The sequence below is a fragment of the Pseudophryne corroboree genome, chromosome 5 (genome assembly GCF_028390025.1).
Source record: "Pseudophryne corroboree isolate aPseCor3 chromosome 5, aPseCor3.hap2, whole genome shotgun sequence".
Classification (NCBI taxonomy): Eukaryota; Metazoa; Chordata; class Amphibia; order Anura; family Myobatrachidae; genus Pseudophryne; species Pseudophryne corroboree.
The window spans coordinates 419771794-419793714 of record NC_086448.1 but is presented as its reverse complement, the minus strand read 5'-3'; the positions used below and the strand labels follow the sequence as shown (position 1 = coordinate 419793714).

Sequence of the window (21921 nt, the reverse complement as noted above, 5' to 3'; positions counted from 1 at the left end):
GAAGGGGAGAGAGTACCTGGCTTGATATAGAAAGGTTGTATTGTTAATTATGAATATTTCTAGATATTTGATTTTTATCACAGTGCAATTGGAAATGAATTGCTAAGTGGAGGCCTTTATCGGGAGGTCCACTATGACTAGTTCTACTAAGGAGAGGGTCCAACATCATGTTAAAGTCTCCACCAAGAATCAAGAAATATGAGGAAAGAGACTTGACCTGTGTTGTGGGAATAGGTCATTAGGGAGATCTGAGAGGAACAGAAGGTTCCCACAGTAAAATCTCCCCTCTGCATTCAAGGTTGTATGAGAGACCGTTAAGAGGACCTTATTATAAAACAAAATGGCCACGTTTTATGCTTAAACTTTGCTGAATAGAAAAAGGTCTGGGTATATGCTTTATTTTGAAGGTAGTATGAATTTTAACTGGGTTGAGCAGGCAGGATTACGGTGATGCAGAAGAGATAGGCAACAGTGCTCCAAGATACAAGAGGATGGGCAAAGGAGCCTGTACATCAGCATTTCCCAACTCCAGTCCTCAAGTACCTCTGACAGTGCACGTTTTTACAGATACACACACAGTGTTATATTACAATTTGTATTTATTAGCTGAACCTGGGGATCTTTTAAAATATGTCATCCATTAATGAATAGTGAACCAACTCGTAGATCTGTAGAACATACATTGTTTGTGGTGCCTGAGGGTTAGAGTTTGGAAACGCTGCTGTTCACAACATAGACAGGAGAGGCTGAACTAGGAGGAGCAAAACAACAAAACAAGTGTTCCCAGAAGGAGTCATAAACCAGGGAGCTTCAAGGCGGCCGGACTAAATGACAGTCTGCAGAATCCTCAATAGCCAGTGCATCAAATATGTTAGAGTAGGCAGGAATGATATGGGCCACCGATTGAGGTAGGAGGAGTATCTGTTGTGGAATCGGGTAAGCCTAAACATGGCGGTGGTTGTCCCCTTGTATCAATTGTGGGGCACTACTCCCCACTTGGAATGATTCCGTAGACAGGTGGGAAGGGATACAGGCTGGCCCAGCATCTTTGTAGCGCTAGGAAGGGGTATTGGTCCAGAAGTGTACTTTGGAGTCCCATAGATGCAATGTAAAGTCTGACCTGTGGAGATTCACTGAAAGCTAAAGAAAGAAATATGTCCGTTGCACAGGAAAACTAATTTTCAGTAAATTGATTAACCCTAATTGTATTCTATTAAGTTTATTTACATATGTGGGTGCTATTACAGATCATAATATGCATGACAGAAGAAGAGAAGAAAAAGGATCTGCATTGTGCGGTGCACTAGCATTTTTAGTATAAGTTAAAAGGTAAATTTTTTATTACATATTTCGGTACAGTACTAAGCGGAACAGAAACATAGTGGATAATTATTATGTGGCAAACCCGCTGCGTGCATACAATATGCTACAAATGGTCGGAATAGAAATTTGTAAATCAGACAGCTAAGCACTAGGTGGCAAGTCTAACATACATATACATATTCATGATCCGTTCACCAATATAATTTTGATGTGTTCTAAACCTAAAAGAATTGTGTACTTTAAAATAAGGGATAAATTAGCTAGTAATAGAGGAGTGAGTGTCATATTAAAATTTATCTATGACAGGTACTACTTAGATATACTCGATATTAAAGGCGTTTAATGATAACCTGCCTGACAAAATATCAGTGGGAGACATTATTATAATTTGGCTAAATTGCCTGAATGAAATATACTGTCATTGGCATTTCGTGTTAGTCTGACACATTGAAAGTGAGAGACACACGACCACGAATAGAATATTTAAACTCCTACATAATCTGTATATATCGAATGAAGTAGTACAATATTCTACCTCTATCTTACAAAATACCGGACACTGTAATGTGGGAGGTGAATTGGAGTACATATATACCCACATTGTAAACATAGCATAATGGTCCCTATCAATAACTGAGATACAATATTTGGAACAGTCTGGAAGCATAAAGTAACTTTCCTGTCTGACACAGCATAGTGAGAGACATTGCAAAATTCACACCATAACAAGTGCTACATCACTAACAACTGTTGCTCACTGTTTATTGTCTAATGGACACAGTCTACAAATTGTATCTAAAGATACATTAGGTCTCATGGCAGTTTGAAAAAAAAAAAAAACAAGCACACGGAATTGCATGTGAAATATTGTTCTAGTTGAGCTTTACAGTCAGATAATGACACATTGACACTTGTCGTCAGTATCCTAAGGAAAGTGCAATATACATACTTATTAACAGTAATATTCATACCTTATTGCATTATTACAGAGATTCAATTAATCTGAGAGATAAACAGTTGTCTTTTTTTAACTCCATTTAATTTCTTTCTTTCTTGTTCAGATTGTCTTAATCTTTTTTCACCACAATATGTTTTTTAAATACTTCGCATCCGCTTAGTACCGAGATATGTACTAAAAAATTTACCTTTTAACTTAAAAGTTATATTTTTCTTCTCTTCTTCTTCCACAGATTTACTGAAAAGCAAGCGCTATCCCCTCCCCAGGGCAGCGTCATTTTAAAGAGGGGTGTCATCTTTTTTTAATCTGTCTTCAAACTTAGAAATGATTGTGTGGTGATCATGTGAAAATAATATGATGCTGTATGTTTTCTAGTTTTCAAAATGGTATACATTGTTAGCCCAACATATTAATTTTACACGTTGTAGGTGTTCCATTCAAGATGACAAAAACTTGTCATCTCAAATGTACATTTTCTCATAAAATCCGAAGTGTAGATTTTCTTTTTTTTTTTTTCTGCTTTCGAAAGATGTGTTAATGCTGAACCGAGAATCGTAAAGTTCTTCATGTTGGTTAGTTGATTTATTTGCAATTTCAATGAAAGCTCCCTTTTTCTGCTCCTTTTGAGTTGATTTTAGGCAGGAGTAATCAAACGAATTGTTTGTAAAAAGTGAAAGTCTGAAAAAACAAGTAGCTTGTGTGTACGTAAAGCACAGGGGTGAGAAAATCCTCAGCCGGGAAAGAGTTAAATGAAATGTTGGTGTGGGCTAGCCTCTGTGTTCATGATCCTGATCCTCTGATCTTATATTGTCACTCCAATTTGGCATTTGATAGCTTCTGTTTGAAGTCACAGATTTTCTAATGAGCACAGTAACATGTTCTTGCCAGTACATGGGATGTTCATATGCATGAATATTTACTCCTGCCCAGAAGCTAACTTGATAAAGGCATATTAAAATTTGATTCTGTAATTAAAACTGTTCTTCAGCAGTACATAACTGTAACACACAGTATATATGACAAGCTTACTTACATCCTTACTTTGATTGGTCTGTTAAATGTGCACTTATGTGGCAGGTAAGTTGATTTTTTTTATTTATTTTTTAAACAAAATTGAATGTAATACCTATATCTAAAATTTGTTTTTTTTTTTCTTTTCCATTAATTCTAATGTGGTAAGGTTTTAAAACATTAGACAGCATTTCCAGAAAGCACATGACAAATTACGACATTGACCATCCAGCTTCCCCTGCATCTTGTGACTTTTCAGGATCAGAGCTTGCCTCGTCATATACAGGTACCATTCTCTACACCTACCTCTTTTCCTACTGTATTATATTTGTTCTAGGTTTTTATTAAAATGTAATTTGGGGCAATATGATAAATAAATCCAAAAGACATTTTTGAAGCTTCTGCAGTAAGGAAATAATATAACGAAAACTCAAGACATGATGTTGCTATTCCAGTATCCTGGTGGTGCCCACTGATGCATTCCGTGAATGTATGCCATCTTATTATTATTCACTTGCATAGCCGCAGATAGACTCATTCACGTTACCCTAAATGTAATTTCTTACACTGCTGAATAATTAAATGTATATGTATGTATGTATATATATATATATATATATATATATATATATATATATATATTTCATTTTTCAACAAAAACAGAAAGGTCCTCCTCAAAAATGAAAGCATTTTATAGACCTAAATAACAAAATATAGAACATGTACAAAAGAGGACAAGGTGTACATCCAAAGAAAAATTTGTAAGATGTATAAAGGCTGTCATAACTGACACAACCAAATGTGGAGTGGCTAGTGCCCTTAAAATGCTGGATGATCTTTAGTTATATCCATCCTTCTTTCAATTTTGGGGATCATTTTGGTGGCTGGGAGTAGGAAGCAGAGAAAAAAACTCCCCAAAACATAAAACCTTGGGATAATGGCAAATTATAGATCGATGGTAGCTCTCTCTGTTTCATGAGCTCTCTAAGCGTCCCTACAGCTATACACATAACAGTGCACACATGCATGGCTAGTATGAAGAGCAAATTATATGTTGCATATGCTGGGGCCGGCTTTACATTATGTGTGTCTGCAGGTGTGGCCACGTCCTAATGGGGGACAGAAACCTGTGGAGTGTAAAAGCAAAAGCTTGGCTCTATGCATGACACACATACTTGTTCAGAGTCTTGAGCTTGAGAATGGTTCGGTAAGATTCATTTGCTTTCTAAACAGGAAACAGATTGAAATAAAAACCTCGTCCCCTCTGTGCTGTAGGAACCAGCACTATTACTCCTGACTGCATTAATTTCTGCACTGCGTCCTCGAGCCAAGGCCTTCGATTCCACTGGAGATGGGCTGGTACAAAAAAATCTTTGAGGAAGGATCTTCCTGAAGGAAAAAGCTTAACCATGAGACTCCACTTCTTGCACCCAGGTATCTCTGGTGGAATGCTTCCAGACCTTTGCAAAAAGATGAAGTCGGCCTCCCACCCTGGGGTCACCCAGGTGGAGGCCCGCGCCATCAAACTAACTGCTTGTCTTCTGGCTTAGAAGCTTGGTGTCTCTCTGGCTTAGAAGCTGGGCGTCTGGCTGACCAAGTCTGTTTCTTCCTAGTCTTACCAGATTTATCTGACTGAGACGGTTTTCTGTAAGCTTTTCCTTTTGCTTAAGCTTGGGCCCAAAAGGGCCGAAAAGTAGGAAATTTGGATTTAGCCTTATATGAAGATAGAAATTTCACCTTTTGTGGAGTCTGCTTCAGACACAAGAATGTTATCTAATTCCGTGCCAAACAGAATATTTCCAACAAAAGGCAAAGGTTCCTGACCCTTATAGTATTCTGAATCGTCCTTCCATGTACGTAAACAGATAGGTCTGTGAGCTGCTACTGAGGAAGCTGCTGCTTGGAAGCTATTGTACCCATATCCAGGGCAGTTTCTTCCATAGAAGCAGCTGCATGTTTAATATAGGCAATATGTGATAACGATTTCCTTGTAGCTGTTGAAAGATTATCTTCCAAAGCATCTGCCCAGCCTGCTACTGCCTTAGCCACCCAAGCTGTGGCCGTAGCTGGGCCTAGTCACTGCCCCTGCTAAAGAAAAAACAGTCTTAAGAAACCCATCAATCTTTCTGCCAGTCACATCATTAAAGGATGTTGAAGGCAGAGGTAATATAGATTTATGCACGAACATGTGCATCTACTGTAGGAGGATCCTCCCTTTTTAAACAGTAGGAAAAGGATGGAAAGAACACAACTTCTTTGTAATCATAAACTCTCTTTACTGGGTGTAACTCATGCCTCTTGCATAATTTCCTTTAGCTGATCTGAGTTAGGAAATTCAGTTTTTACTGTTTTTTGGATGCTTAAATACAGGCACCTTGGTTTTTAACACAGGCTGAGCTGCCTCTTCAATTGACAGAATGGATTTAACAGCCTGAATTAAGTCAGGTATATTCACTGACGAGGAGTGCTCCTCCTCTCTAGAGGTAGATTCAGAATGGGAAGTTTCAGCTTCATTACCTGAAGTGTCTTCTGATTCTGAAAATTGTGAAGACAAAGGCCCCTGTCTATCAGAGCTCTTTTCTTGGGTCTATCATCTGAACTTTGCTGAAAGGCAGCCGAGGACTGAGCTAAATCAAACACTTGATGTGGCATAACCCAGCCGGTATGTTGCATGTAAGGGTTAAGTGGCAATACCATACCTGGTACCGTAGCAGGTATTATGCGGTTTGCTAAATTGGATAATGTCTGTGCAAAACCTGACTTGGAGCCGGTCTATTCAGAAGGTTTTTATGGAAACTATAGCAATTTGCACACAAGTCATCCTGTACCAGATACTGGGCAGATAACCCAGATTTGCAGGACAAACATGATGTCAATGTAGGTGCCTCGTCACTTTTGCCTTTCGTGGACATAGTAACAATAATAAACACCACAATTAGTGTAATTTTACGCATAAATGTGACAGTACTCACTTTAATGCTTTAAAGTGAAATACATTCAGATCCTTCCCTGCCTGCTCCAGCATTGAGGATCTGAATAGAGAGAGAGAAATATCTAACAGAAACAGAGTTTAAAGTCCGCAATCACACTAGCAATCGGTCACAAAAAACATTGCGTTAATATACATTTGCATTATGAGCACATTATTCAACTACACAACACATATAAGTAGGAAAAACATTACTGCATTACCCTAAACCAGACATTTATCGTATTCAGACGCACAGCGAATAATACAGCAGTAAGTGTTCACAACGCTCATTTGCATCAGGCACCTGCTACTTGTACCGCCAAGGGTAGGTAGGACCTCAGTGCTGTATCACCTGCCTCAGGAGAGCGGGATACAGGGAGACTTAAACCCTGCTTACATATGTGACCATGCTGCAAGCACACGGGTAGGCTACTCAGACGCACCAGTGTACCTAGCCGCTCATGCGACTCTGACTGGTAAAATATGTTATGCATCTTGAACGGAAGCGGAAATAACAGTTCATGGTGGGAGACTCGGTGGAAACTGGTCATGAACTGGGGGGGAAAGACGACCAGTGGAGCGTCTTACTCCCTAATGCTGACATCAATCACAGGGATTGCATCCTCTACTGTTCCCCGTTTACCTATGATCCCTGAGACCTTCCGCTGGTGCACCGCTAAGCATGTAAGGGATAAAAGACACCTTACCTTCTCCCCGTTTTCCGGGTGCAGCCTGGGATCGTCAGTACGGACTTGCTAAGTATATCCAGTCTGGCGCCCTCCAAAACAGCAATGTACTCGAAGGTAACAGTTGTTGCGACCCGGCGGAGGGTTGCTGGAGCATCTTTTACCATATGTTTAAGACACACAGAAAGATTACTCCTAAAAAGTAAAAATACTATACAACATAACAAGAGCTTGTGATTGCAAAAAATCCTAGCAGCCCAACCGTTCATCGTGGCCGGCTCCTGCCTCACCAAACTAAAAGCTGAATTGCCTGAGCCAGGAGGCCGGAATATAGGGGGTTGGCCCAGTGCATCCTGGGAGTCTGACAAGCTTAACGGTTTGGTTCCCAATCTGCTGTCGCTTTGTCATATCCCAAGGTAGATCCTGTGGATCACTATGAACCCTGATGGAGAATTGTAGGCTACCTTATGACTAATGTGCCTCCATCCAAGTATCAGCAAATATTAATGGGCCTCCTTGGGAAAAACCCATATACTGTACATGAAAATGTACAACCTGACCGATGTGATGTGGTTAACTCTGCAATATTTTTAGAATACTATCACTTACACTCTGGACACTGCTTAACAAAAGAGTTCATACTTTATTTTAGTAGATCTTGTGGCCTCTTCCCTCACAGTCCGGTGGCAGTGACATACATCAAAACCGGGCAATTGCTTGCACATAAAATTTTAAGATGTAACATTGTACTTCAACTTCCCCAGTCACCTTTGTTTACACAGAAAAACTCAATTATACAGAGGTATGTTACCAATATTAATGATTTCAGTTAATATAGTAGACTATGTCCATGAGCCCCCATGCTAAGTAATAATTCCATTGTAATTGCAACTTTTCCCACATTAATAAATTAACTGTAATTTTCAACCAATTAAATTTGGTCCCAGGTGTATGCATGAAAACAAAGGTACCTAAAATATCCCTTTCTCTGTGCAAATATTTATCTATATATAAAGTACATATACAGGGAGCTCACAGAATTTAGGTGCAAAAAAGTCAAATCACAGCAGCTTCTTTGAAAGAAGATGCTGTGATTTGACTTATTTTTGCACCTAACTCTCGTGAGCTCCCTGTATATGTACTTTATGTGGATCCCGCCGAGGAGACCTAGGAGAAGCACTGGGTAATTACTTTGCATGAAGACTGGATGTACTGCCTATATTGTTTAGAGATATACACAGTGTACATATCTATATATTTATCTCTCTATATCTACACATATGTATGTATGTAAGTGTGTGTGTGTATATATGTGTGTGTGTGTGTGTGTGTGTGTGTATATATATATATATATATATATATATATATATATATATATATATAATATGTGTGTGTGTTGTTCTACTTCTGCATAGTATGTTTCAACAAAGAAATACACTAAAAACTGAATGTAAAACCGGATATAGCCGAAGACGTCCTCTAAAATCACAAAGTTTTATTCTGTACTTTTTATGAATACATTTTATTCTATGTAATTGAAAATTGTTTTGGTTTAAACTGATGTACTAATATTTATTATTGAAACAGTACCATGTAAGTGCCCTCAGATCTGCTTGTTTGTTTTTATATACAATCAAATATAAAACCACAGCACTTGCCACCTGCAAGAAGGTGGGGTACCTTGGCGATCGGTTTGCAGGTTTCCGTGCATTGGCCAATTTACTAACTAAACCCCCATCATTTATTTATTAATGTAGTGAGGATAAGTGATCTTGCTATGGTGAGTGCTGAATTTTCTGTTTGTATGTGTGGGTGTGTATGTATGTATGTATGTAAGTATGTATGTGTGTGTGTGTGTGTGTGTGTGTGTGTGTGTGTGTGTGTATATATATATATTATGTATGTGTGTGTGTATATATATATATATATATATATATATGTATATATATACACACACACACACACACACACACACACACAATGAGAAATGGTAACCAGAGGGCGCTGTGTCTTCAATTGCAATTGTCCCTAAAAGAGTTTATAAAATTTCCTAGTGAAAGTGGAATGTTCTATTGCAATTCCAACAGGACTTTATTGGGCAGTACGGATGGTGTAATGGTTAGCATTACTGCCTCACAGCACTGAGGTCATGGGTTCAATTCCCATCATGGCCCTAAGTGCGTGGAGTTTGTATATTCTCCCCGTACTTGCGTGGGTTTCCTCCGAGTACTCTGGTTTCCTCCCACAATCCAAAAATATACTGGTAGGTTAATTGGCTCCCATCAAAATTAACCTTAGCGTTAATGTGTGCACGTGTACATGTGGTAGGGAATATAGATTGTGAGCTCCACTGGGGCAGGGACTGATGTGAATGGACAATTATTCTCTGTAAAGCGCTGCAGAATATGTGTGCGCTATATAAATAACTTATATAAATAACTGGTAATGTATAAATAAAATAAACCCCAAAATTAAACTACTGTTCAATGGAACTTGAACTATCTGCAAGATAATTACCTGGAATCTACCCTCTCACCAGAGAAGTACAGGCAGGTACGTATCCATCATGCAATATCATCAGGGGTGCATCTTATCTGGCTCCAAATTTATTCTGCAGCAGGACAAGAACCTCAAACATACTGCCTGGAAGTTATGATATGGCCCCCACAGAGCCCTGATCTCAACATTATGGAGTTTGTCTGGGATTACATGAAGATAAATAATGATTTGAGCAAGCCTACATCCACAGAAGATCTGTGATTAGTTCTCCAAGATTTTCGGAACAACCTCCCAGCAGAATTCCTTCAAAAACTGTGTGCCAGTGTACCCAGAAGAATTGATGCTGTATTGAAGACAAAGGGTGGTCACACCAAATATATTGGTTTGATTCCTCTGTTCATTCACTTATTTATCTTCTTTTCATTCACTTTGCATTTTGTTAATTGATAAAAATAAACTATTGACACTTCTATATTTTTAAAGCATTCTTGCAGCAGTTTTTTCCGCATCTGCCTAATTGCACAGTACAAGTACGTGTGTGTGTACACACACATATATATTTATATATTATGTTATTGTGTGTATGTGTGTGTGTGTGTGTGTGTGTATGTATGTATGTGTATATATATATATATATATATATATATATATGTGTGTGTGTGTGTGTGTGTGTGTATTTACAGGTTGAGTATCCCTTATCCAATATTCAAAATCCCACATTTTTGGCTCCCCTACTGAGATAATGACATATATATTATATACTATGTGTATATATAGATATATGTATATTATATTAAATATCTATATAATATATTTGTGTCATTATTTCAGTAGGGTAACCAAAAATGTGTGATTTTTGGATAAGGGATACTCAACCTGTGCGTGCGTGTGTGTGTGTGTATATATATATATATGTGTGTATATATATATATATGTGTATATATATATATATATATATATATCTATATATATGTGTGTATATATATATATATATATAATTTTATACACACACACGGGGGCTCTTTCCCGGCTGATATAACAGATTAAACAGGCATTTTTATTTTAAGTAGGCACACACAGCTTATAGTCCCAAACGTTTTCGGAGACACTCGCACATATCCCATAATGATCCAGCAGCAAAGGTGATTATGTCTTCTTGGCTCACCTAATATACCAAGCAGTTCTGAAAAAAGGCACCAAACCAACAACTTCCGTGTTCCACCTGGAACGCACATCATGTCTCTTTCCCCTTTGAAGACCCTTATTGGGTATAGTGTGGACACCCCAGCAGTTGGACTCTTTGGGTGATGTGAGTGCGGCCATATTGTGAATATATATATATATATATATATATATATATACACACATATATACACACACACATATATATATATATATATATATATATATATATGTATGTATGTATGTATGTATGTATGTGTGTGTGTAAATCCTAGTGGGTTTTAGGATTACCCACTGTCCTTTAGCTCTAGCTAAGAGCAATGAGTCCTCCAGTGGGACATGTATATAAATAAGGTTAGAAGCGTATTAGCCGATCACTGTAGTACACGGCTCCGTGTAATTTACAGCCCCTGTTTATCTTTGCAGAGATATAGTAACTGTTTTACGTTATTCAGAGTTGCTGTATTAGGACTTTACAACATTTACTGTACATCAGAAGTTACACTTGCAGTGTAGACTACATTAACATTGGGTCACTAGATGGGGCTGTTGACACACCTTTGCGTCTGCCAGTGAAATGTATGAGCGTTTTTGTTTTTAACTTGCTGAGGGATGTTATTCCAGCAGGTAGCTTAGTGCATGAGTGAGCAGTCTTATATTAATGTGCATCCAGGCTAACCGTATATTATGAAAGTTAATGGGAGCCTGCATTAGCCTTATGCTAGCCATACATCAGAACGATATTGTTCCAACTAGCCAACTAGGCTGGGTGGAACGATAGTAGGGCAGTGTGTGGGAGCAAACGATAATCAACCGTTTGCTCCCACACGCTGAAAAATGACCAGAAAAGGTCGGTCCAACTAGTTGTTAAAACCAAACCTGTGATTTTCCCAAGCAATCGTTCGAGTGTAGGAATAACTTTCCCCCAACTGAACGATAAGTAGGCAGACACTGGCCAGCAGTGTCCGTCTACTTCTTCCTGATCACTGCCGGCTGGGCTGCCCGGTCAGCCCAGGATTCCCGGCAGTGGCGGCACTTTGGAGCGGGAGTTAGGATGAGGTTCAGAGGCAGCTGTGGCAGTCCATCACCTCTGCCAGGCTGCTTCTGTCATCCTGGCAGCGTCGGCAGTCCATCCCTGCTGCCCCTGTCATCGTAGGATCCGTACTGGCGGCAGCGTTGGTGTGGGAGGAGGTTCAGGGGCAGCTGCGGCAATCTATGACTGCTGCTTGGCTGCCCCTGTATCCCCGGCAGCAGTCTATCAATTCTGCCAGGCTGCTCCTGTCATCCTGGTAGTGGGGGCGCCAGGAGGAGAACCATGGGCAGCGGCGGCAGTCCATCCCTGCTGCCCCTGTCATCGTAGGATCCGTACGGGTGGCAGCATTGGGTCGGGAGGAGGTTCAGGGGCACCTGCGGCAATCTGACTGCGGCTTGGCTGTCCCTGTATCCCCGGCGGCAGTGGTGCAGCAGTCTATCACTGCCTGGTTGTCCCTTTCAACCCTGAATTGGCGGCAGCTAATGCGGACTGGAGCTAATGCTGCATGTACCCCTCCACATCCCCAACCGGCGCGTCAGGGAGAAGAGCTAGCGCACAGGACGCCCAGAGCCCAGCCGGTGCATGTCAGCCGGCAGTGATGTGAGGATGGAGAGCGGCGGGTTGTCACGGAGGAGGCCAAGGTGAATGATGGCGCAGCGGGCAGCTATATGTCACATACAGGGCAGTGACTGGCTCCGTACCCTCCCCTCCCCGCTGTGCCCCTCTGTGCTGTGATACCCCTGGCCACCATGAGCTGGATCCAGCCCATCGAGTGGAGGGCAGTTTTGAATAGTGGGGAATAGGTGGCCTTCGGCAGGTGTGGAGGGCAGGTGGTCTCAGCACTGTTCTGAATAGGAGTCCTTATCAGTTTTCTTCACCCTCATGTAGCACCTGAGACACAGAAGGAGTGAGACCAAGGAATGCATACAATGAAAGGACGAAAAGAATCCTAAAGAAGGGGGTAGATAGCATGAGAGCCTGGAGTGGATGTATAGATTGAGAGTTGGGAGGGAGTGGATAGATTAGAATGGGAGTAAGAAATGGATTAATGGTTAGCATTACTACACCACTGCCAGTCCATCGTGCCGGGGATCCGGTCAGCCCAGGATCCCTTGTAGTGGTAGCAGCAGCGGTGGATGGAACATGTAAAATGATCTGTAGCAGTGGGCCCACCTAATCATCTGAACTGGCAGCGGGTGCTTGATGCAGGCACTGAATCCTTCGGGGTCATCGGCGCCGCACACCTGGTCTTCCAGGTGGAGCTCTACTGTGTGACATAGCGTGAATAAGGTGCTCTACTGTGTGACGTAACGTGAATAAGGTGCTCTACTGTGTGACGTAACGTGAATAAGGTGCTCTACTGTGTGACATTACGTGAATAAGCTGCTCTACTGTGTTTCATAACGGGAATAAGGTGCGTTAGTGTGTGACGTAGCATGACATAATGTGGCATAATGTGAATAAGGTTGCTCTACTGTGCGGCATAATTTTAATTGGGGGTACTATTGAGATACTGTATGCCTCCTTTAGTTATACCTCCTTTCTCCTACGTCCTAGTGGATACTGGGAATGTACTTAGTACCATGGGGTATAGATCGGGTCCATTGGAGCCTTACACTTTAAGAAAACATTAGTGTGTGCTGGCTCTTCCCCTCTATGCCCCTCCTAGCAGACTCAGTTTAGAAAAATGTGCCCAAGGAGCCGGGTGCATTCCTCTGGAGCTCCAGAGAGTTTTCTTCAGAACTTTTATTTAGTTTGTTATTTTCAGATAGTACTGATAGTACACCGAACCAACCTCCCTAGGGTTAATGGTTCGTAATCCCTGCTGACAGGACATTAAGCTCCTGAGGCGCTGTTTCACATACCACACTGTGTGTGCACACGCCGACAGCATGCCACCTCCACCCCCTAACAGATGCTGAAGTGGACGCAGATGTGGTGAGTGATCACACCGGGGTCCCGGTGTCACAGACCTGGACCCGGGTGGATTGGGTACTCAGAGATTCTTCCGATGGTCGGGAAGAGAAACCGGAGCTGGGTCGAAATAAAGACGGCCGGATGTAGGTCTTCTTCATGCAGATTTATAGATAACTAATGCTTTGAGAACGATGCCAAAGAACACTGAGTGAAGAAATGAGCAATGTCTTTTGAATGACACTGAAGAACACAGTGTGAAGAAATGAGTGATGATTCCGTGAACGATGCTGAAGAACACTGAATGAAGAAATGAGTGATGACTTGTGAATGATGCTAAAGAATTCTGAATGCTGGAAGCACTTGAACTCAGTGAGAGCTGGGAACACACTGTAAATGCTGGAAGCTCTGGAACTCAGTGAGAGCTGGGAAACAGACCACCATGAACATCAGCGTGAGCCTGGGAGTAGCTTGTGCAGCGACGATACTCATGCGCCGGAGCTTTGCTCGGCACCTACTTTTGAACTACCCACCCCGCTCTGAATGGTGGAGCGAACTCCGGATCGTGCCATTGGCCCATTCTGCCCACGTGGATGCTGGGTACAATGGCGGCGCCCATGGACCAGAGAGATGCCATCCGCACGCTGACCCGAAGCTCACCGGGGGGAGACCGCCCCGGAGACCCAGCGCACAGCGATGGGGTAAGCACGGCGACTGCCGCTCCCTATCTGTGATAGTACGCCCCTCCTCTAGGAGTGGCCCCTGGACACTTTCATGGCTTTGTTGGATGCTTGGAATTAAAGATATGAACTAGTCATGGAGCAGAAACATTGGAATCCTTCACCCAACTTCTCTCAGGTCCACAACCTTTCCATTCTACCAGGTACTGCAGGTTCGTACGATAGTAACGAGAATTGAGAATAGTCTTGACCTCAAATTCTGTTCCTGCTTCGGTCTCCACCGGGGTTGGTCTAGGTGAATCCGAATGGAAATTATTGAAAATTAGAGGGCGGAGGAGAGAAACATGGAAAGAGTTCGGTATTCGAAAGTGAGATGGCAAACCCAATTTGCAGACAACAGGATTCAGGACTGGGTAAGGACCGATGAATCTCGGAGTAAATTTCATAGTGGGCACTTTTAGACGAAGGTTGCGGGTGGAGAGCCATGCCCTGTCGCCAACCTTGTATTGAGGAGCTGCCTGCTGTTTTTTTGTCCGCGAAGAGTTTATAACTGATGGAGTTGCTTTTAAGGTTAGCATGAACCTTATTCCAGATGTGACTGAACTGCTGTAGAGTGGAGGTTACAGCAGGAACATCCTTTTGAAGGGAAAAGCGGTAGTTCTGGAACACGCGGATGAAATCAATAGTTGATGTAGAATGGAGTCTCGCTAGTGGAAATGTGGTACTGAGGAATATGAGCGAATTCTGCCCAGGGCAACAATTCCACCCAGTCGTCCTGTGAAGGAGAGAGAGAGATACAAAGAAAAGTCTCCAGGTCCTGATTGACCTTTTCGGTTTCTCCGTTTGTGGGTGGTAGGCGGAAGAAAACTTGAGTTTAATTTGTAGTGCAGTACAGAGAGCTCTCCAGAATCTTGCGGTGAATTGCACCCCTCGGTCGGAGACCACCTCTTGTGGTAACCCATGTAACCAAAACTGTTCTCGGATGAACAATTGAGCCAACTTGGAGCCGTAGGTAGACCTGTCAACTGAGCAAAATGTGCCATTTTCGTGACGCGGTCAACGATCACCCAAATGGTGTTTATATCCCTTGGAGAGGGGTAACTTAGTGATGAAGTCCATAGAGCTATGGGTCCAAGGCTTTCTAGGAATGGACAATGGGCGGAGTAACCCGGCAGGAGGTAAACAAGGGATTTTGTGTTGGGTACATTGAGAGCATATGCTGACGTAATTCTGTATATCTTTCCTCATGGTGGGCCACCAGTAAGCCCTCTGCAATAGTTCAAACATTTTCTGTGCTCCTGGGTGACCGGAAAACTTGGAGATATGAGCCCACTGTAACAATTTCGGGCGAAGCTCAGCCAGAACAGATGACCTTCCAGGTGGAGGACCTAGGGAGGTGGGAGCAACGTTGATTGATACTGGACTGAGAATGAGGCTATTTACATCCGAACTCTCTTCGTCAGAGGTGGTCAGGGAGCGAGATAACACATCAGATTTTACATTGAGAGTTCCGGACCGATATTTAATGAATGAAAACCGAGTGAACTAGAGCGCCCATCTAGCTTGGCGAGGATTAAGACATTGAGCGGTCTTAATGTAGAGCAAATTATTGTGATCGGTGTAAATGGTAATAGGATGTTTAGCACCCTCCAGTAAATATCTCCACTCCTCCAAGGCAGATTTTATTGCCAAAAGTTCCTGGTCTCCTATGGAATAGTTTCGTTCTGCAGGCGATTAATTTTCGGGAGTAATAGCCACATGGATGTAATTTCCCATCTGAAGAGTAATGCGAAAGGACAGCTCCGACACTAACTGAGGATGTGTCTACTTCCAGGACAAAGGACTTCGCAAGATTAGGCTGCTGGAGAACCGGGGCAGACATAAATGCCGATTTCAACCGAGAAAACGCCTCCACGGCTTCAGGAGGCCATAGACTTGGATTAGAGCCTTTCTTGGTTAGGGCGGTAATGGATGCTACTATGGTGGAGAAACCCTTAATGAACTTCCTGTAGTAATTCGCAAAGCCCAGGAATCTTTGCACTGCTTTCAAGGAGAGTGGTTGTGTCCATTCCTGGATGGCTTTAACCTTTTTCCGAATCCATATGAAGCTCAGTGCACGAGATGACATAGCCAAGGAAAGAAATTGACAGTACTTTGAAGTTGCACTTAGAGATTTTGCCATACATATGGTTCTTACAGAGACGGTGAAGAACTTTCTTGACCTGTATCATATGATCCGAGAGATTTCTGGAGAAGATCAGAATGTTGTCCAAATAGACCACTACGCTCAGGTAAAGCATGTCGCGAAATATCTCATTTACAAACCTCTGGAAGACGGCAGGAGCATTACTGAACCCAAACGGCATTATCAGATACTCATAATGCCCGTCTCTGATATTAAAAGCGGTCTTCCACTCGTCCCCCTGTCTGATGCGTATGAGGTTATAAGCTCCCCTTAAATCAAGCTTCGTGAAAATGTGAGCTCATCGAACCTTATCGAACAGCTCCGTGATCAATGGCAACGGGTATCTATTCTTGATGGTGATGACAATCAACCCTTGGTAGTCAATACACGATCTTAACCCTCTGTCCTCCTTCTTAACAAAAAAGAAACCAGCTCCAGCTGGAGAGGTAGAGGGACGAATGAAACCTTTTTGGAGATTTGACTTGATATAATCTGACATAGCTTGGGTCTCTGGCAAAGACAGGGGGTACGTGCGACCTCTGTGCGGCATCTTCCCAGGGATTAGATCTATTGGACAGTCTCAAGGTCTATGGGGCGGTAATTGGTCGGCTGCTTGCTCGGAGAACACGTCTGCGTATTCCTGATAGGCCTCCGGAAGAAGTTTTTTTGTCAGATTTGGGTGATACCCGGAGCGGGTAAACGGGCTTGAGGCTACTAGAATGACCGTAAGAGCTCCAGGATAGGACTTGCGAGGATTGGCAATCGATGTGGGGATTGTGGATCTTGAGCCAGGGCAAGCCGAGGACTAGATCATGACACATCTCCGAAATCACTAGAAACTCCAGACGTTCAAGATGTAAAGCTCTGATCTGTAATTTGATTGGCTCCATGTGACTGGAAACGACTCCATTGGAGATTTGGGTACCATTAACAGCGGTCAGCATAATAGGCCGATCAATGGACTTCAACTTCAGACCCATTTCCTGGGCGCAACAGACACAGATAAAGTTCCCAGCGGCCTCTGAATCCAATAAGGCGTGGAGAGACTTAGTAGCTGATTCTGAAGATAATAGTACAGAGTGTAAGCAGTCTTTCCCTGGAGAATATTTGGACGTGGCACCCAACTTGATCCCTCCGGAAGAAGCTAGGCTTGTCCGTTTCCCGGACGACACTTGCAAAACTTAATAAAATGGTCAGCAGCTCCACAGTAGAGGCATAGTTTCCCCTCACGACGACGCTGGCGTTCTTCAGGAGACAAGCGGGAATGGTTGATTTGCATGGGTTCGTCCTGACTGGGTGGTGAAGCTCGTCTGGGAGGGGAAAACTGGAACTTAGGCCGATCTGACCTACTGCGCTGACTACTGTGCATGCGGAGAGCCACTTTGACGCAGAGCGAGATTAACTCTTCAAGTTGATCAGGCAGATCCCTGGTGACCAACTCGTCCTTAAGACGATCCTACAGACCGCTCCAGAAGGCGGCCCTGAGAGCTTCGTTATTCCAGCGCAGTTCTGATGCGATGGTCTGGAATTGGACCACGTACTGCCCTGTTGAACATGGATCAGTTCGGTAGAAGCTGTGGTGGACCTACCGGGCTCTTCAAGAATTCTTCGGAAGGAAGCTATAAAGTCGGTGTAATTGGAGACTAGTGGGTCCGAACGCTCCCACAACGGAGATACCCAATCCAACGCTGAACCCTCGAGCAGGGAAATTATATACGCAACTTTGGATCGGTCCTTAGGAAAGTTATGTGAGAGCAGTTCGAAGTGCACCTCGCACGGGTTCAGGAACCCGTGGCAATGTTTTCAATCCCCGTTATATCAGGACGGAGTAGGAAGCTTAAGACGAGACCTAGTTGCTGCCAGTGGCTGGGCACTGCTGGAGACTACTACCGGAGTGGGAACTTGAGCGGGGCCCGGAGCCGCCGAGGCCAAGGTTGCTTGAATTTGATCCAGACGGCCAGATAACTCCTGGAGATACTGCATCACCTGTCCATGTGCCGCCTCCTGACTCGGTATACGGGAAGCCAAACTCTGTATGGCGCTTGCTTCCGCGTTCTGATCCTCCGAGTCCATTGGGCCTGAGTATTCGGTCACAGACCTGGAACGGGGGAGTTGTGTACTCGGAGATTCTTCCGATGGTCTGGAAGAGAAACCGGAGCTGGGTCGAAATAAAAACTGCCTGATGTAGGTCTTCTTCATGCAGATTTATAGATAACTAATGCTTTGAGAATGATGCCAAAGAACACTGAGTGAAGAAATGAGCAGTGTCTTGTGAATGACACTGAAGAACACAAGGTGAAGAAATGAGTGATGATTCGTGAGCTATGCTGAAGAACTCTGAAGAAATGAGTGATGACTTGTGAACGATGCTAAAGAACACTGAATGAAGAAATGAGTGATGACTTGTGAACGATGCCAAAGAACTCTGAATGCTGAAAGCACTGGAACTCAGTGAGAGTTGGGAAACACACTGTAAATGCTGGAAGCACTGGAACTCAGTGAGAGCACCATGAACATCAGCATGAGCCTGGGAGTAGGTTGTGCAGCGACGATACTCAGGCTTTGCCCGGCGCCTCCTTTTGAAGTGCCCGCCCTGCTCTGATTGGTGGAGGGAACTCCGGATCGTGCCTTTGGCCCATTCCGCCCACGTGGACGCTGGGCACAATGGTGGCGCCCATGGACTGGAGAGACTCCATCTGCACGCCGGAAACCGAAGCCCACCGGAGACCCAGCCCACAATGAAGGGGTAAGCGCAGCGGCTGCCGCTCCCGATCTGTGATACCCGGTTAGTGGGTCCCCGGTGACATGTGGCGGCATTAAGGGCGTGGCGGTCACGGGTTGCGGTGCCCACCGCGGACTCCACCTGACCTTGTCTCTGTAGGAACCCTGGCCTCTGCCGCTTCTCAAGGGCCTTCTTCAACAAGGTCCGTTCGTCTATCTAGACTTACTACGGCTACCTTTAATGGCTTGGAGGTTGAGAGGGAGATTCTAGCCCAAACCCCCCCCCCAATCTAAGGTTATTTCCACTATAGTCCAGGCCCGTAAGGTGGTCACGTCAAAGCATTACCATCATATCTGGAAGAAATATGCCTCGTGGTGTGATAGTAGAAAATACTCTCCTACGGAGTTTCAAGTTGTCCGTTTTCTGCTCTTCCTGCAAGCAGGCATGGATATGGGCCTAAGGTTAGGCTCCATCAAGGTTCAGACTCTCTCCATCTTCTTCAAGAAACAATTGGCGGTACTTCCGGAAGTACAGACATTCCTGAAGGGTGTTCTTCGCATCCAACCACCCTTTGTCCCTCCCACTGCTCTGTGGGATCTTAATGTGGTCTTGACCTTTCTCCAGTCATATTGGTTTGAACCATTGCACAGGGTGGCCTTGAAATATCTTACTTGGAAGACTCTCATGTTGCTGGCTCTAGCCTCTGCTAGACGGGTGTCTGAATTAGGGGCCTTATCTTGAAAGAGCCCGTATTTGATATTTCACGAGGATAGGGCTGACCTCAGGACTCGCCCGCAGTTTTTGCAGAAGGTAGTTTTGGCCTTTCACATTAATCAACTGATAATGGTTTCCGATACTGTCGGATACGTCTGTTGCTCCAAAGTCCTTGGATGTTGTAAGGGCTTTGAGGATTTACGTCAAACGGACAGCTTGTCACAGAAAGTCTGACTCGCTACTGTATTTGTTCTTTGTGATGCTACCAAAATTGGATGTCCTGCCTCTAAGCAGTCCATTACTCGTTGGCTTAGATTGACCATTCAATAAGCCTATTCTTCAGCGGCATTGCCGCTACCGAGTTCTATCCAGGCCCACTCCACAAAATCGGTGGGTTCTTCCTAGGCAGCTGCCCGGGGCGTCTCGGCCCTACAGTTGTGTCGTGCAGCAACTTGGTCAGGGTCGAACACATTCGATAAGTTCTATGGTTTCGACACCTTGGCCAGTGATGACCTTCAGTTTGGTCAGGCAGTTTTGCAGGGGTCTCAGCACTCTTCCACCCATTCTGGGAGCTTTGGAACTTCCCCATGGTACGAAGTACATTCCTAGTATCCACTAGGACGTTAGAGAAAATAGGAAATTAATACCTACTGGTAATTCCTTTTCTCGTAGTCCGTAGTGGACACTGGCCACCCGCCTCAGTGCTTCGTGTTTCTGCTTACCTGGTTGTAAGTGTTTTTGGTTGGGTCTGCTGTTGCTATCCCTCTTCCATGTTTGGTCAGCATTGCTATCCTTGTTATAGTTAGCGTGGCTATCCCCTGTTCTGGTTAGCGCTGCTATCTTTTGCTACTGTTGTGTGTTGGTTCGTTACCTCACCGCTTTCTTGTTGTTTATTCCTTCTTTCATGGTATGTCCGTCTCCTCGGGTACAGTTTTCCTAGATTGAGTCTGCTAGGAGGGGCATAGTGGGGAGGAGCCAGCACACACTGTTTTCTTAAAGTGCCAGGCTCCAATGGACCCAATCTATATCCCATGGTACTAAGTACATTCCCAGTATCCACTACGGACTACGAGAAAAGGAATTACCGGTAGGTATTAAATTCCTATTTTAGTTTTGCCCCTGTAGATATGCCCCCTTTTAGTTTTGCCGCTTACACACACACAAAAACAAACAATATACTCCCCTGAAGCCCGGCTACTGCGTCCGACCACTGGTGTCCTTCCTTTCCTCTGAACTATGGGAGAGACATCATGATGTCTCTCCCACAGCGCACGCCGCACACTGCAAAAGCCAGAAGCTGGAGCTCAGAAGTGAGTTCCTGCCTCCTGCTGCTGCTGTGAAGAGGGAGCCGGGCAACCGCTGGTAATAAAATCTCAACGGGTGCCCAAATCAATGCGAGAGATACTGAACTACAGGTACAAGAGCAAGCTTGCACTTGAGGTTCTGCAAGTACTAGCTTGCCTTGGCAGTTGGACCAAACTGTCTCATTTAGGTCACTATACAAAAGTAGTAAAACCCTTTTTTTTTTTTTTTTTTTATTGAAATAACTAAATAGACCTGATTTTTAAATATACTATTCAAAACATGCAGAAGTAGACGGGCACTGTCTGCCTACTTCTGTGACATCACAAGCTGGAGAGAAGTTGGCTGGTCTGCTGAAAAGTTGGTTAGATGTGTGGAGCACTGTTTTAGTTGGGCAGACAAGTTGGAGAAAAGTTGGTTTGAAGTTGGTCTGATGTATGGTTAGCATTAGTCCTGGCTTAGTGTGTGAGAGGTGCAGTGCTGTTTAACACCGTTCTCACCATATCTGATAATTCCCTTGGACTCTTGGCCTGTTGCAGTCGCTCCGCCTATTCATCAGATGGAGGCTTTCATTGGTAGCCAGCAGTAGACCAGGTGTCTTACTACTGCACGGGACCCGGTCTTAATGACAGCTGGCTCCACCTCTTCCCAGAGAAGACTGCTGGCTCTCTTATGGTGTGTACACACGGTAAGATTTTTTTCTTCCGATTTTGGCTATATAGAAAAGTTAGTGCAGATCGC

At 43.7% G+C, this 21921-nt stretch overlaps 1 protein-coding gene and 1 long non-coding RNA gene across 4 annotated transcripts in view; both read left to right on the top strand.

Annotated features, from left to right (window-relative positions):
• Nucleotides 1–21921, top strand: part of LOC134927811 (uncharacterized) — a 245165-nt gene that overhangs the window by 89947 nt on the left and 133297 nt on the right. For all 3 annotated transcript variants that reach the window (XM_063922791.1, XM_063922789.1, XM_063922792.1), the window contains one exon: nt 3462–3578. In XM_063922791.1, coding sequence (XP_063778861.1) covers nt 3462–3578 — 117 coding nt within the window. The remainder of the gene's footprint in view (nt 1–3461; nt 3579–21921) is intronic.
• On the top strand, nt 1252–3258 carry LOC134927813 (uncharacterized). Its single transcript, XR_010177739.1, has 2 exons — nt 1252–1329; nt 2514–3258. It is a non-coding gene; the product is annotated as an uncharacterized LOC134927813 (long non-coding RNA).